This window comes from Megalops cyprinoides, chromosome 10, assembly GCF_013368585.1.
Source record: "Megalops cyprinoides isolate fMegCyp1 chromosome 10, fMegCyp1.pri, whole genome shotgun sequence".
Taxonomy (NCBI): Eukaryota; Metazoa; Chordata; class Actinopteri; order Elopiformes; family Megalopidae; genus Megalops; species Megalops cyprinoides.
Window position 1 is genome coordinate 12293347 of NC_050592.1, and position 15354 is coordinate 12308700.

The 15354-nt window shown below is 42.0% G+C and overlaps 1 protein-coding gene across 2 annotated transcripts in view; it reads right to left on the reverse strand.

The window, feature by feature from the left end:
• Positions 1-11708, reverse strand: part of plekho1b (pleckstrin homology domain containing, family O member 1b) — a 29001-nt gene extending 17293 nt beyond the window's left edge. The window contains exons 1-2 of one of the 2 annotated variants that reach the window (XM_036538943.1): positions 11283-11708; positions 10384-10530 (exon numbers count right to left, since the gene is read on the reverse strand). In XM_036538943.1, coding sequence (XP_036394836.1) covers positions 10384-10530; positions 11283-11309 — 174 coding nt within the window. In that variant the 5' untranslated portion in view covers positions 11310-11708. Of the gene's footprint in view, positions 1-10383; positions 10531-10876; positions 10898-11282 lie in introns of those variants that run through there. The other variant, XM_036538944.1, reaches the window with a different exon arrangement.
• Between the last annotated feature and the right edge of the window lie 3646 nt (positions 11709-15354).

A 15354-nucleotide genomic window follows, 5' to 3' on the forward strand; every position in this document is an offset into this window, starting at 1 on the left:
TCATAGCCACCGCACATCATGTTTAGATTGCAGGAGCATTAGTCAGACACTGCTGACAACGCAACACTCTTACGCACCCCAGCTGCACCACCATCAACCGTATGCTTATTAATATGCTCAAGCTCTCCACCCTTAACACTGCCATGCTCAAAACATGTTATATATTTTTGTTCGAGCTAGCAGCTGAGTCACTAATACTCTTATCATTGTAGTACATATGTAAATCATTCTGAAGTGCCCCAAAAATCAATCCTAAATAAGCACTTTAAAAACTTAAAAACTACTTCCTGGGGGACCAATGACATGACAGTCTAAGGCCTAACTCTGAAGTAATGCCACAGTGTGTAATTTAGGATAGGATCACCTGTATATACAGTACCAGCCTTCACTGACTGTTCATTTTATCAGAACCACGAGGAAAACACACTGTGCACGGTTTTGTGTCGAGGGTAGCCGGCGCAAATGTCCCCCAAAATTCTGCCGCAGTTTAGAGAGAGAGGTGATAAAGCGATCAGCCGCTAATTGGTACCCTTGTCTGAGAATTCTCACCCCCACCAACTGACGGGAGATAAATCATTACCGCTTTCCGGCACTCGATTAGCATCTAACGGTGCGTTCTGTCCTCTGACAGAATCTCCAGCCAGCTTTACAGCAGCAGAACAGAGAGGATGAGCCTGCAAGCGGCCTGTGTGTGAGCGGTTGCTACCCTACAAGGGAAATTCAAAACAGGAAGGGCATTAAAGTATGGGTGGAAGTGGCCAGATATTTTTATAACAGCGTAAGCTTGTGTTGCGCACTCTCTTGGGTTACCTGGGGTACGTGTCTTTGTGTGTGTGTGCTTGTGTGCCTGGATTAGCGTTAGCTTTTTAATGCAACAAAAGTCGTTCTTCAAAAGCCCTGTCACTGTGATTGCTCCAGTCACGGTTTATTTCTAGGGCCTGTTGTTTTCAGAAAGTAGAAATTGATGTTTTCATCTTTTTTGTTGATTTCACGTTGGCATTTACAGTTATTGTTCAGTTGTTGTGAACAACTACAATGCTAATAGTATAGTGATTACCTGCTGCTTTTAACAGAAATTTCTTCTTTTCTATCAGTATAAGTAGTGCCATAAAATGAAAGGTGTATACCGATCTTTTTCCAAACGATGAGTCCCACTGTCCATTTTCTTTGTAGAGGATGGCATTTGTATACAACTGTTTTTTGTTTTGTTTTTAACTGTTTAGATGTCATGTATGCGAATAATGTATCTTATACATTAACAAGATGTAAGCGTGTAGCATCTTTTAATGCCTTGTGGCTTCAATACCCTTTGGACCCAAGTCCACTTTAAGTATTCTACTGAGAAAAAGACAGACTACAGATTTGTAGAAATGATTCCATCAGCTTTGCAGGTCAGGCTGAACCTCTTCAATCCTGCTGTAGCCGCCTGGCCTCTGACTGCTCTGGCACTCTCTCTGCATCGCTCAGTCCGCTACACCCCATTCCAGGGTTCATGTCCGTCTGCTGTTCTAAATACTGGACCTGCTCCATCTGTAATCTCCGTCCCACCTGTGGCACTCATTGCTCTAACCCAATTCCACTTCCTCTCCCCTACTGTGCCTGCTGCACACCTCCCGTTCTCAGGTGCAGTCTGGGACTGCCAATCAGCTTCTGAAAAGGCTGGCTGTTTCTCTGCCCCTGAGTCTCTGGATTTGTGTGTTCTCTCATACAGTCTCAGATCTCCCCTACAGAGGCTGCGCCATCCCCCACGGATGCCTCCTCTTGCCTCGCTGGATGTGGCAGGGGCTCAAGGGCTTCCCGCTTTCTGCTCAGATGCTACCTACCAACAACAGTAATGCTGCTCTGTGGTTTCAGTGTCCACCGCCACCTTCTTACACTGCTTTTTTCTACCCTCTCCCCCAATGTTAATTTTTTCTCTTATCTTTCTCCTCCAAGTCGGGGGCAGAAGGGCAGGCAACTGGAATGAAATTGCTCTCCCTCAAATCTGACTCTTGCTCCTCCTGACCTTTCTGACCTCTGCTTTTTCCCTTTCTCCCTTGTATTTCTTTGTGGCTCCTCCTCCTATCCACTACCTTTGATGTATCCATTTAACCCTGTCTCCACCCACTGTCCTTTTTACCGCCCTGTCTGCCGACCCCTCTGTGGACTCCTTTTCAGGTCTCACAGTTTACTAAACACTGACTTCACCCTGATTACTCTCTCAATAACTCTCTTATTAACAGCTTTTTCATTGTTTCTTGTTCTCTGAGTCTGCTCTCACTACTCCATACATCTCAAAGCTCTCCCCTTTTTAACCTGCAGATTGGGCAAACCTGCACTTAGAAGAGAAGACGAGCAACAGTCTCAAACTTAAGACCATTTCTCACAAGGAAGATTACTCACACTTAGTTCCTTCCTAGTCTGGCTGGAGAGTTCCTGTCACTATTTAAATCTTTGAAACTTAGGAACTTTGGTGGCAGAATGTACAAAACTCTTATATAAAATTTTGAGTCTGGCATCTTGGGTACTGACCATAAAGTACCTCTAACAAATTCTTTGATGAGCTCTCTCTCCTCTTCTGTTACATCAACTCAAAGCAGCTTTGCCACATTCAGTTTTCTATGTTTAACTCCCCTCTGTTGACTTTCACTCTCAATCGTTTTACCTCTTCTTCAAATTTGATGATATTTATGGATTCCTTAACTCTTCTTCTCTTTCTCTTGGTAATTCATGATGTTCAGCAACCTTCAGATAGCCCAGGACCTCAGATAACACTCTCTGTCTTTTCAACACCTTTTTCCCACTCACAGACATTGCCCTGTCCAGTCATTCGAGCCCATCACATGCCAACAGCAGTCGTATAATAAACTAGATCTCAGCTGGCATGTTTCATACTGAAATAGACAACGCCCCCCCCCACACCCCTCTGTTTGCTCCTGCATTTACCCACTGTACTGTAGAAAAATCACTCATTTTTCTTGTAAAGTGTTCCCTTTTCTAAAAGTCACAGTTGTTAATCTCATCCACATGTAAGGCCACAACCAACTAAGTTCAAGCCCTGAATGGCAGGTTGCCAATGGGGAGGAATACTTCAAGGTTTGCTCAATACCCAGCTTTGGAGCCCTACTTCCATGGTGCCATGGCAACCAGCACACCCAGCGGCCCCCCTTGCCACCCTACGCCCTGACACTCCCACACTGTCAGGCCTGCCAGCCAGCCATACCCTGGCACAGACCTGTGGCTCCAAATAAAAAGAAAGCAGGGAGGCCTTGGGATTAAACAATCAGCCAGACTTAATTACTCCTGTCCCACTGGGCTTCAAGTGTTCTGGCATGGGAGAGAGTGTCAGGGAGTGATGGAATGATAGAGCGAGAGAGAGGAAGAAAGAGGGGAGAGAGAGAGAGAGAAACGAAGTCCAAAGACAAGATTCAGATTGTTTCTCCCAAACACAACGGGTCCTTGTGTGCCCCAACATGGGAAGGACCGCTTTTCACTGATCCTTTGTATGTCTCTTTGCTAAAACACACAAAGACCCACTCCCTGTGACACACTTTCTGGGGTCTGCCCTTCAGCGAGCCACAGCCCGGGCATGTGGATCTCACTGCCAAGGATGAGAGAACAGAATGCCATGGCACTCCGTCAACCATCAAAGAGATGTCCCGCTGCTTGAACTGAGTCAGAACACCCCTTTCCATTTGCAGCCAAAACCAAGACCATGAGAGTAAGGACTGGATCACACAATGTAAAAAGCCCCTCGCTCTCCTCCCAACTGCTCATTGCTCTAGAGCGAGGGAACTGTTCTGTTCAAAGAGAACAAACGCTGATTCTGTTCAAAGGGAACAATCAATCTGTAGCCTCTACAATTCCATTCCTTCAGTGAGAAACAATGGCTGCACTTCTAGTTGATGTGAATCACTTTGTTCAGAATATGGGTAGGAGGTCAAAACTGGTAGGAGGAGTTGATCTAACTTGCGCCCTAAGTGCTGGGCCTGAGAGCCTTGTTTGTGTGTCAAACTGATGATCGCTCTCATACGATACACAAACCAGGCCCACAATATCTTATACTGGGTGACACAAAGGCCAGCTAGAGGGGGGATGCCATCATCAAAATAATTCACCACTTAGCAGGAAGTCCACAGTTTCAGTTTTATTTGGGCAGAGAACAACTGGCAATATATTCCTGTTTCCACATAGTGAATTTAGATTATTTAAGGCTGAAACAAACTAAGAGGACATCTGTCAGTGAAATAGCATATGGCATAAGGGTTATTACAGAAACTATTAGTCTGAAGTGGGACTTGCAATAAGTTCTTTTGGAAAGCAAAAGACTGAATGGAGACAAATTGGCTTTGCTTTAAACTGAACAAAGAAGCACTACTGTTGAGAACTGTATACTGTACCTCATGTATATAATATATTGCCAACAAGACTGCAGTGAATCCAAAGCAAGGTACTATTCAGAAACTCCATTATCAGCACTTCTCTTTTTAAGAAACCAAAAATAACAGAAAACTCTGGTTTTGTAATGACTATTAACCCTTGCTACATACAGCAGAACTGAGACTAATATCCTTTTAATCCACCCTGCACTAAAAAGTTTCCTTTTTGCCAACAGAGGAAGCACCGAAACAAAGAACTTTATGGTGTTATTATTTTTTGCATACTTCTCTAATTGCTCTCTGTCTGTGCAAATTTGTTAAAATTGTTAACCTTTGGCCATGGTGGCACCAATAATGCATCAGAGTTGGACAATTCAGCGCTTGGGAAACCTCTTGGATTTAATTCAAATGCATTCTAACTTTCTAAATGAGATAAGGATTTTCATCTTGGGAAGTGACCATAGTCTTTAATTAAAAGGTCCACCGTCAGAACTCTGGAAAAACCCTAGACCTGGATTGTTTGCACAGGCACCTAGGATCCATGGGTATAAATTATTTACAGAGACCTTTACAGAGACCTTTTTGTTCAATATATAAAATGACCATTAACACTTTCAAACTCTAGGCCTAAACAGGGCTCAGTGTAAAATGGACACACAATATTACAGAGTGAACTGTTGTTTGTGTCTCCACAGCAGAGACATCAGAACACGTCCCCCCTGCAATCTGAGCTCACCCACATTGCCACTCCCATTTGCCCACAGCTGCCCTGCTTTGGGAGGACTGTCCTTTACAGCAAAACCCAACAGGCAGCACTCACAGACTGAAAATACTTTGACCCGCTAAACTGTAAAATACAATAAAGTTGGCTAAAGCTTGTCTCCTTATCACACGGTGACTGTGTCACAAAGGCAGCCCCTGCCACTGCATTATTAAATCTGATTGTTATCAAGTGGCTTACTGTTGTGATTTTAATCCCATCCATAGACTCTACTATTCAGAGAGCACCATTAGGTTCTTTGGATTTACTATTTAGCATATACTATTTACTTTATTTGTTTTTCCTACATTCAGTAAAACAGCAAGACCTAGCCCTCTCAATCCCTCTCTCTGGAAGATTTCCCAGCTGCAAGGATGCAAATATTTTTGTGTTAAGCAATATGGCCGGTTATCAGCTTTAATGAGATTTTGATGGAGAAATCTGAGCCGTGGCTTTCTGATTTTGCCTAAAATATTGCAAGAAGCCTTCTAAAATGACACAAATCAGATAAATTACAAACTGTCAATAAAATATCAAACTACAGACTTCTTTGGCATTAGTTTTAATGTATGTCTTGCCTGACATTGGCTTGCTAGTGTGTACACCTTGAGAGCAACAGGATGCTGAACTCATGGCGAGCAGAGGCTCAGATAAATCCTAAGTCTCAGTCACACCGTGTGACCGATCTGCCGGGGCCATGGACTCATGGACACTGTTTGACATGACGCTCCGCTGAGTGTCTGGCGTATGAGTCACTCACCCAGCACACACCAAGCATACCTCTCTGAGGAAATGACTGCGACTTGACACTGACACGAGCATAAGCCACATGACACAGTGCCCCGCTGCCGTCGCCCACGTCTTCTGAGCCAAACATGGATTCAAAGGATGGAGTGGGAGGTTCAGTCAGTGACACTGAGGAAGTTTTTAGATACCAGAAAATGCAACAACAAAAAACTGATTTAGGTAGCTAAATTCACACCTAATACAGGGCACCACTCCTTTTCTTTCCAAGCCTCTTTTTTGTGCTCCAGGGGGAAAACACCATATCATCGCTTGTTTTGTACTGTACAGTTGTCCGGTTTTGTTTTGATCTCTAAAGCCCTGTTTTGAATTGGATCAGGGAGTTAAGGACAGTTTAAGAACTCCTCCATTATATCCTTCTTAAAGCTTCAGCTGTGCTAAACAAATCTCGGTCTCAGCTCTTCTAAGCACACTGGCTGAGACAGAAGAGGCTGTTCTCAGTGTGTTTGAAAGAACAGGGTCAAACCAACAGAAGCCAAATGCACAGTCAACAAGCCATCCACCAAAGCACTTCAAGTCTTAGTGTCTTTTTAAGATGCCTTTCTATTTGCATAACACTCAAGAGGAGAGCAGTATTCAGTGAGTAACATCCTGTGGACAGAAAAAACCCACTAAGAAAGTCACTTCAGATCCTCCTTTGTAACCATCCCCAACAAAAAATTACTTAAGCCATTGCTCTCAAATGAAGTATATGTACAACTAAAATCATATTTTTAAAAATAATTTACAATTAAACATTCGTAATAATGGTTGGGTTCATTTGTGCGTTTTTCATCAATGCACTTCATAGAGAGGAAATTTCACATAGGCCATCACTGACAGCACTTGGGTGTTGCACTGAAGTCATTATGCTGCAGACAGCACACCCCCTGTTGCTGTGGAGAGGCAAGCAGTGATTTTACTGATTAGGCAGTCAATTTTACATTGGCTTTACATATAAAAAGGAAAAAGGCAGGTGCACAGCCATACATTTCAAAGTCGCCTCTTCACCATGGCGGCGCAGTAGAGATGGAATAAGCTACCTGTAAGTGTCAGATTGTAAAGCCTCTCACAGTCCGACTTTGACTGAAACTAACCTCCTCGGGCTGCACCTTGGTTCCAAGAATCTGGGCATATCCTATCCCTAGGACCCAGTACCTAATTACGCAGAACCCAGAGTGAGATCTGACGTAGTGAAACACTGCTCTTACGGACTAAGTCCACTCTGTAACAGTTCCTGCTGCATTCTTATTTTAGCATTGTTTTTAGCTTGATGCTAAACCACTGTGTTGCTGTCTACTCTGTACGTATTTTCTTGTTGCTCTTGTGATATGTGTTTAATGTATATTGAAATGACTTGCAAGACGATCTGGATATGACTTCCTGACAGGTAAATAAATAGTAGCTACTGAAGTAAAGAATTTTTCAGATTGATGTTTAATCACTGATGTGCTACCAGCTGTTCGCTTCCTGTGGGATGATCTTTTAGTTCTTTCTGCTTTTGTAGGACACACTTAATGGATCTTGCCATGATGGCTTTGTAAGTCACTCTGGATAAGAGCGTCTGCCAAACACATGAATGCTAAAATGTCTCGCGAGGCAATGGTCCTCAAAGGACTGCTCAGGCTGTATCAGCACTCAGCTCTGCTTCTCTCTGCTCTGTCAGATCGTGATAGGGTCTGACTCAGACGTGGGTGTCAGTGCGTAGTTCCAGGTGGAGTGCGTTAACACACACATGCATACATACACGCGGGGAAGTCTTCCCTTACAATGTGAAGGGAGACATCTGCTGCTCAGCAAACACTCCAGAAATTACAATCTACACTCACAGGGGGCGTTTTATGCATATTAGCTCTCTCATTAAAACAAATCTGTAGTTATTGAATAACACCTCAGGAAATAGGAATAATTATCCTCTGTTCATACAGGCCCCTTAAATAATCATGTGTCTTTATGTGTGATTTATGCTGAAAAGTTTGAACGTAATGGGTTACAGTTGGATTCTGCCCTAGATTCACAGAATAAGCAGCTTATTCTCATTTCAAATTTCACATCTGAAAAAAATGTGAAGCCGTAAGCTGACTTCTAACCTTCACCCTCACACATCAATGGTAAATTACAAGTGAAAACAAACAGGCAAACTTTTTCTCCAGGGAAAAACTGTCATTTTACATTACATTACATTTACATTACATTTATGTAGCAGACACTCTTATTCAGAGGAACTTCCAGCACAATAGTTTTGGACATTTTAGTTTTGGACAGATTTTTTCAACCAACAAACTTACTACAACACTTGGAAGACAGCACAGAAGCCTGAGCCCTGTATATAACAACTCACACTGGCACAGAGGTGCAGTTTCAGCTGCTCCCAAACATCTTCCCAACTGCAGACCTGCATCAATCATCACTGCTTAACGCTCACTGGAGAGGGTGATATCGCAATGGTGTCTCTGACACATAACTCTGTAAGTCACTGTAAGGGCATCTGTGAAATAAATAAATAATGTGATATCAGAAAACCAACATACTAACAGAATCTACAGCCAAGATCTCCTAGCGCACTGGAGGTAAAATGCGCAATTTAGCAATAGTATGACAAACACTTTGAAAGAAAGAGGAAAAGAACGACTCAAGCGCTATCCCTAATGTTGAGTCACATTTCCAGCAAAAACAGGAAGCCGGCAGGTAGTCTTAATCTTCTACAATTCCCAGACTGAGTACAAGAGATGAGCTATGACAGTGCCGTTTGCTGACAACGGAGCTGACATCGCCGCCGAGGATGGCCTCGGGGGGTGACAGATGAGGCGGGAGAGAGGCACAGCGCTTTCTGAATGTCCTCACGCGAACCTGCATTTCGCCAGCATCAGCCAGCGCACTCCCTCTCTCTGCAGTCCGCTCCACGGCACGGACCTCTGCCCCACACCCGTAATGAAGCCGTAATGAAGAGATGCACATTTATACACGTTCAGTGACAAGTGAAGACACTCTCCAACCTTAAAGCAATGCGGAGTTACTGCTTCAAGAGGAGCCCATCATATTAGCTTTGCTGTGTGTCTGACTCAAGCACTGTAATTTCACCTCCATGTAATAGATTTTTCTGGTCCTGTACGAACACCCATAGACAGAATGTTGTATGTATACAGTTTACAAATGTTAATAGTAAATATTACATCTATGTACATAAAATAACACTAAGATGCTCTGCAGACATGACAAACAGGGTACTCCTTAAACATTTTTTCGCTGACATAAAATGAATATTTCCAGTGCAGAAGACAGCCAGTCTTTTACAGACAGATGACACAAAATGTCCTTTTATAAATGATCATTGATAGCTTGGCCTTTAATACATGGTGGCTGTGATGTATTAGTATTATTCCTTGCCGCCTGTCCCTAAGGTTTCCCCTGTCACTGATATGGCATCTTTCTTCTCTGTCACTGTCAATCAAAACCATGCTCTGGCTGTCACTGGGTGAAAGATGGGGGTCTGGGGGGGGGGGGGGGGGGGGGGTGCAAACGGAACATTTCCAGGCTAGTCATAGCAGAATGTTATCGAGCTCATCGATTCGATTCCTGTTCCTCTGCTCATAAATAACTGTAAATCAGGAAATGGAAGAGGAACATTGTGCATTTTCGTGAAAAGCCCATTATCTTCAGTACACACGTTAATTCAGCGTAATGATTGCTCCAACTATGTAATTAAGAGCTCAGATGGAAAAAAACTAAAAACATCTCCACTACTCCAGGACCAGGGTTGCCTACACCTGCTACAAATTATACAGCAGCCAGTCTCTGATAATACTAATAGTCCCTCACTCGTTTACTGACCATAGTTCCTCCTACAATGTTGTTTCAGTTTATGCATCTCATAAAGTTGCTGTCACTCTGCATAGGCTGACTTAGGTACTGATCAGTTTCGTGAGTCAAAACAGCAAGGTCTTGCATCAGTTTTAAACACAGTTCGTCAGACAGTTTTCTCCTTCCACAGATCCTATTAGCAGCAAACTGCTTAATAAATTGATGAAAATGCAACTGTGCGTTTTTGCAATTGCATTATCACAGACCTAACGATATATACGTAGTAGAGGTCGGATGGAGATAGTTATTAAACAGGTCATAAACTATGGCCATAATATCTGATAATATTATACTGAGGTGTCTTACACCGTTACAGTGCTGTGTTTGATTAGGGGATTAGGGGTATTTCTGACAAGAGTAGGATTTACTAATCTGTTATTAATTTATTAACCTGACTCGATTGCAAAGTGTTCGTGGTAATCTTTACAGCACTTTAAGAAAAATTGGTCTAACTGTAGAAAACGAAACTAGTTCATCAAAATACACATGATTCCAAATAATTACTGTCAATAACATAATGAAAGTCTCATCAATCACCAGTTAGTTAGGTCCAGCTCTAAAAACAAGTCGAAATCACTGACATGTTATATTATAAATAAGTTGATGAAACAGAACCCTTACCTCTTTCTCGGAGATGTAGAGCTGGTCCCCCTTAAGCACCACGAAACGGTTTTTCCAAATCTCCCTAAAAATCCCTTTACCACAAAACTTGCGGATCCAGCCGATTTTGTCCGGCTGCGCCGACGGCTGGTTAGCATCCTGTGGGCCCTGCATGTTGAGAAAAGAAACGAGACGGCCGTTACACTATGACAAGCGTCACGAACATAAAATAGCCGTAGCCCCTCATTTAGATTCAAAGGAGACCGCATGGACGGGGAAAAAGAGCGACTTTTTGCAAAGGCTACTCAGCCCCAGTCAATTCTTTTGTCATGTAGATGCTGTCACATTCCTCGCGCGCACTGTATTTTCTTTCCCTTCGGCGTATTACTTATCACATAAATCTCTACGGTCAATATAGAATTAATCTGTAATTACTAATTACCTTTAATTTTACAGTCTGTGCTAAAAAGAGTATCGGCTCTATAAACCATAAAACCACCCTTCGCTAACGTACCGCTGTATGCCATAGACAGCATCTCGTTAAATACATACGACTAAATAGCCCGTAGTATTGCACAATTTTATTCAATTGCTGTACAATAATAGTACGTACTGAACCAGCACTGGAAAAAGAAACTGCTCATGTAAGAAGACTGATCGTTGCACGACTGTGTGTCCACCCTGATCTCCGCTGACAAATGCATCAGTTTGGACATAGACAATATGTAACAAAAATAGCATGTATCAAGTAGCAAGGCAAGAGAAAGCACATTGTCTAGTGCAGTAAATCGTTATCCGCTGCCTGTTCCACTCATGTTCTAGTTAAACGGTAACATACTCAAAGAAAGAAAGCCCGTATTTTTTTGTTAACAATAAGCTATTTTAACATCGATACACATGTAACGTTATAAACAGCTCACCCGTTTGGCCGAATTGTTTTTCTTCATTGTGAAGGTATCAGGGTTGTCGATTGCTTTCCAAGAGTTTACCCAGTTTCGCTTGCTGTGTGTTTTATGCTCGCCACAATTCTCTTCTTGAAGGGACGTGAGGTTATTTCAGGAGACGGAAAGGTTCTCCGTTGGGCAAGAAAACTGTAGCTACAGTATTTCGCGTCCCCTCTCTCGGCCGCTCCTGCGTTGAAGTACCTCCGTTTCCCCCGTTGCTTTTTCTCTCTCCGCTCCTCCAGCTATAGATGTCGCCCAGTAGATTTGCACTCTCGTTGGCTCGCAGGGTCAGTACGCGGCGCTGAATTGGTAGTCTCTAGTTACACGGATGAGGCTGTGTCATCGGCTCTCTACTCGACTCCCCCTCCCTAGGCTGAGGATTGTGTTGTAATATGGGACTTGCTGCCGGGATACTCCCGCTATAACACTCGACAGCTCCATCTATAGCCTCGGCAACGTTGGTTGGTGATGTCACTGGGCAAAGCAGAAGTGAACGCACGAGATGTGCTCATATTTTCCTATATGCGTAAAAAACAGCAAAAAGTTGAAAAGTTATTCAGATGCAAAGTAATTACAGGTACATCGTATTACATGCATGAATACAGACGACTTAAAATAGATAAGCGAGCGAGCTTCTTCAGTAAACACATATTTAAGCCCACTTAAGTATTAAGCCTATTTGTTACAATGTTTTTCAAACACCTTCTTTTAAATAAACATTCATAACAAAATGTTAATCCCGCTCTAAAATGCAAGAAAGGATTGCATATATTGAAAAATTCACTTTTCTAAATATATGCAATATATTTGCTAAATTGCTCCTTTGCAAAGGGTAATGCATGATATTACATGGAATCCATTTATGGAATCTTCAGCAGTCCATGCTTCTATCCAGTATAGGCCAGTCTTGGTAATGAACATCAATTGCTTTCTCAGAGGCACAATAGTGTAACATAACTATTCGCCAGAGCCATGTCCACCTGTGGTTCCTATCTTTCAATGACCTTAAGCATCCCACAATAGGTGAGCTGTTCGACATTTTTAAAAGAATTTAAAGCACACATTTTGTAGGGTGTGTCTTCTATTGAGAGAACTTGCTTACACTCGCAGATTTGTGCAGTTTAGCTTAGGTGGACTTGTAACATTTTCATATCTGTCATATCTTTTTGACCGTGTTGAAATCACTGCTCCATTTTGTGCCTTGCAATGTTCTGAAAAATCCTCTTTCTTTTGTGATATTTTATGGCTACGTACGTCAAAGATTCTTGAATACATAAACAAACACACATAAAGAAATTGCTGAGGTCATTGGTAAGTGGACATACATAAAAGCAAATCTGAGGAACTTATCCCAAAACCTGACCTACATTTAAGTTTGCATAAAGCCTGAAAATTCAAAATCACTTTTGCTGAATTAACTTCTTCAGACAGCTTTCACTGTAAATTCATTTAGCTAAAAGCCATACTTTTTGGCTTAGTTCTTTTCTGGACTTACATATATGCAAGCTTGTTCAAGTCAAGCTGCAGAGTACAATATTATAATGTTAAGCAGTATCAAACAATACTAAGCAGCTTGAGCTCCGGGTTGCACTTAAAACAGATTTGGAAACATTTAGAGGGAAGACACATATTCCTTGTTTTGTTTCTCCTGTGTGGTTGTTGTTGGTGAAGAGGATTAGGGGGTTGGGTGAAGGGGGAGGGGCCAACAGGGTTTCAATCAACCGGAGAGGCAGCCTGGGTGTCTTGGGGGCTTTGAGCTGGTGGTTGCTAGAGGGGTGGACTCTGGATTCAGGCTTTGTCTGCATCCACACACACACACACACACACACACACACACACACACACACACACACACACACACACACACACACACACACACACACACACACACACACACAGTGCTTTTTGTTGGGCTGGGATCCCGCCATAGTGCACCCCACACTTTCTCCAATTATTCACTGTATCACAGCCATGGTGAACTCACTGAGTACCCATAACATTTAGTCAGCAGGCTTGTGGGACACAGGAACTTCTATTATTAGGGTTATTGATCCTAGGAAAAAGTTTCATAATATATAAAAGTGGTTTCGGTTCCGTTTTCTTACTCTAATGTGTCTATTCCTTTAACTCATACTCATACCATTTAGTTTTGAGTTTTTGACTCAAGCCAGTAGGTAACTATCTCTACCCTTTCATTTTCCCAAGAATACATGTCTTCCCAATATGAATCCAACATGGACTGACACATGGGTGCATTTGCTCCCTCTCATGTCCTTTCTTTTTAACTGACACCATTACATTCCCAACATTAGCACAGACATCATTACATCCCCAACATTGGCATACATCTGTAACACTTGATATTGCATTGTTAGTGCAAGTTATGAATTGGACCTTATGAATTGTAACACCAGTGATAAAACTGAGCACTTTTAAATAGTTTCACATCCAACCGGTCACCACCAAAAATCTGACATATGGTTTGTGAAAAAGAGCAAGATAAGAATGTAAGGGACATGTGTATGGGTGCTGAATATCTGTTTCCACCCTGTGAAGGACTACCCTCATCATTCTCCCAGGTTATCAGTGTTTTCTATCAATATTCACCTCAGACTCCCCCTATCTGTCTGTCTGAGAGAGTGTATGCACATGGCTGTTTGAAGTGTGAACCCCGAGGCAAACAAACACAAAGAAAAGGACCTCCTTATGGGAGTTTTGTACAAACCTTTGAGGGCACATATGTTTGCAGCATGAGTAGTGCACTCTATTACTGACATGTCATGAGTAGGAATTCGGGGACTTTACACAATGACATCTAGGTGAACAATGGAAGCCAATAATAATGTCTTGTAATACAGAATCAGAATCAGACTTTATTTACCAAGTATGCTTTTACACATACAAGGAATCTGACTCCTGTTCCAATGTCTCTCAGGGTGCTTTCATACAATGTCAAGGTGACAACAACAAATACCATCCAACAGTAGTGGTACAGCAAACAACAACAGTAGTGGACACATACATGGAATGGAGTAAGGATGGAGTGAATGGGGTATATAAAAATAAATATGAACAACTACTGTACAAAAGGTTAACAGGTACTGCACAATAAGTTAAAGTGTACATGTGTGGGTCAGTAGAACCGTTAGTTATAGACAACTATTGCTCTGTACTATAAACAGCTATTATATATTATATATTGCATTATATACAGCTATTATACACTGTATTATATACAGCTATTCATACAATCCCTTGTTGTGTTCTGTGGTGTGTACTTTCAAAAACTTAATACTGTGTTAATTATGTTTTTTGAAAATCAATGGCAGGCACAATTAATGGAAGCATGAATCTAGTTAAGGCAGTTACCATGAAAATTCTTAATTGTGCTATACTGCGTAATTATTCACATGACCCTGTTTCCTGAAAGACTCTGATGATTGAGTCCAGAGAACAGTCATAGTCATAGCATGAAGTGATTCCCTTTATATGCATCCATGCATTGTATTATTTATTCGCTTTGCAGATGCATTTTTCCAGGGTGACTTACAATGCTTAAATTTTACATATAATTTTTTGTACAATTGCATATTTCTTGGATAGGTTTAGCACCTTGTTAAAGATTCAACAGTTGTATTTAATCACACCCAAGATTTGAATCCACAACCATCTGATTGAAATCCAAGTCTCTAACAACATTTCCATAAATGACCAAGTAATACCTGTCAAAAAGGTGATTTTTTGTTGCTGAAAGTTATTTACATCTGATATGGCTGAATTAGGCACTATGTCTTTCTGGTTTCAAAGTCAGGAACCACCCATTTTGTGGCCGTCTTAAGAGAAGCCATATGAGCCCTAACACACACAGTCTAGGGACAGTTGCCTGACACAGCCTAATCCAACACAGCATCAGACTTATGAGTAACCACTGTCCCAGTTTAAACTGGCTGTTGCGCAAGCTCCTGAAAATCAGCTTACAGTAGACAGCCCTATGCATGGCTGTTAATTGCTGGAAAAGCAAGAGGCTTGAAGCAATTTTCCTGTGGAG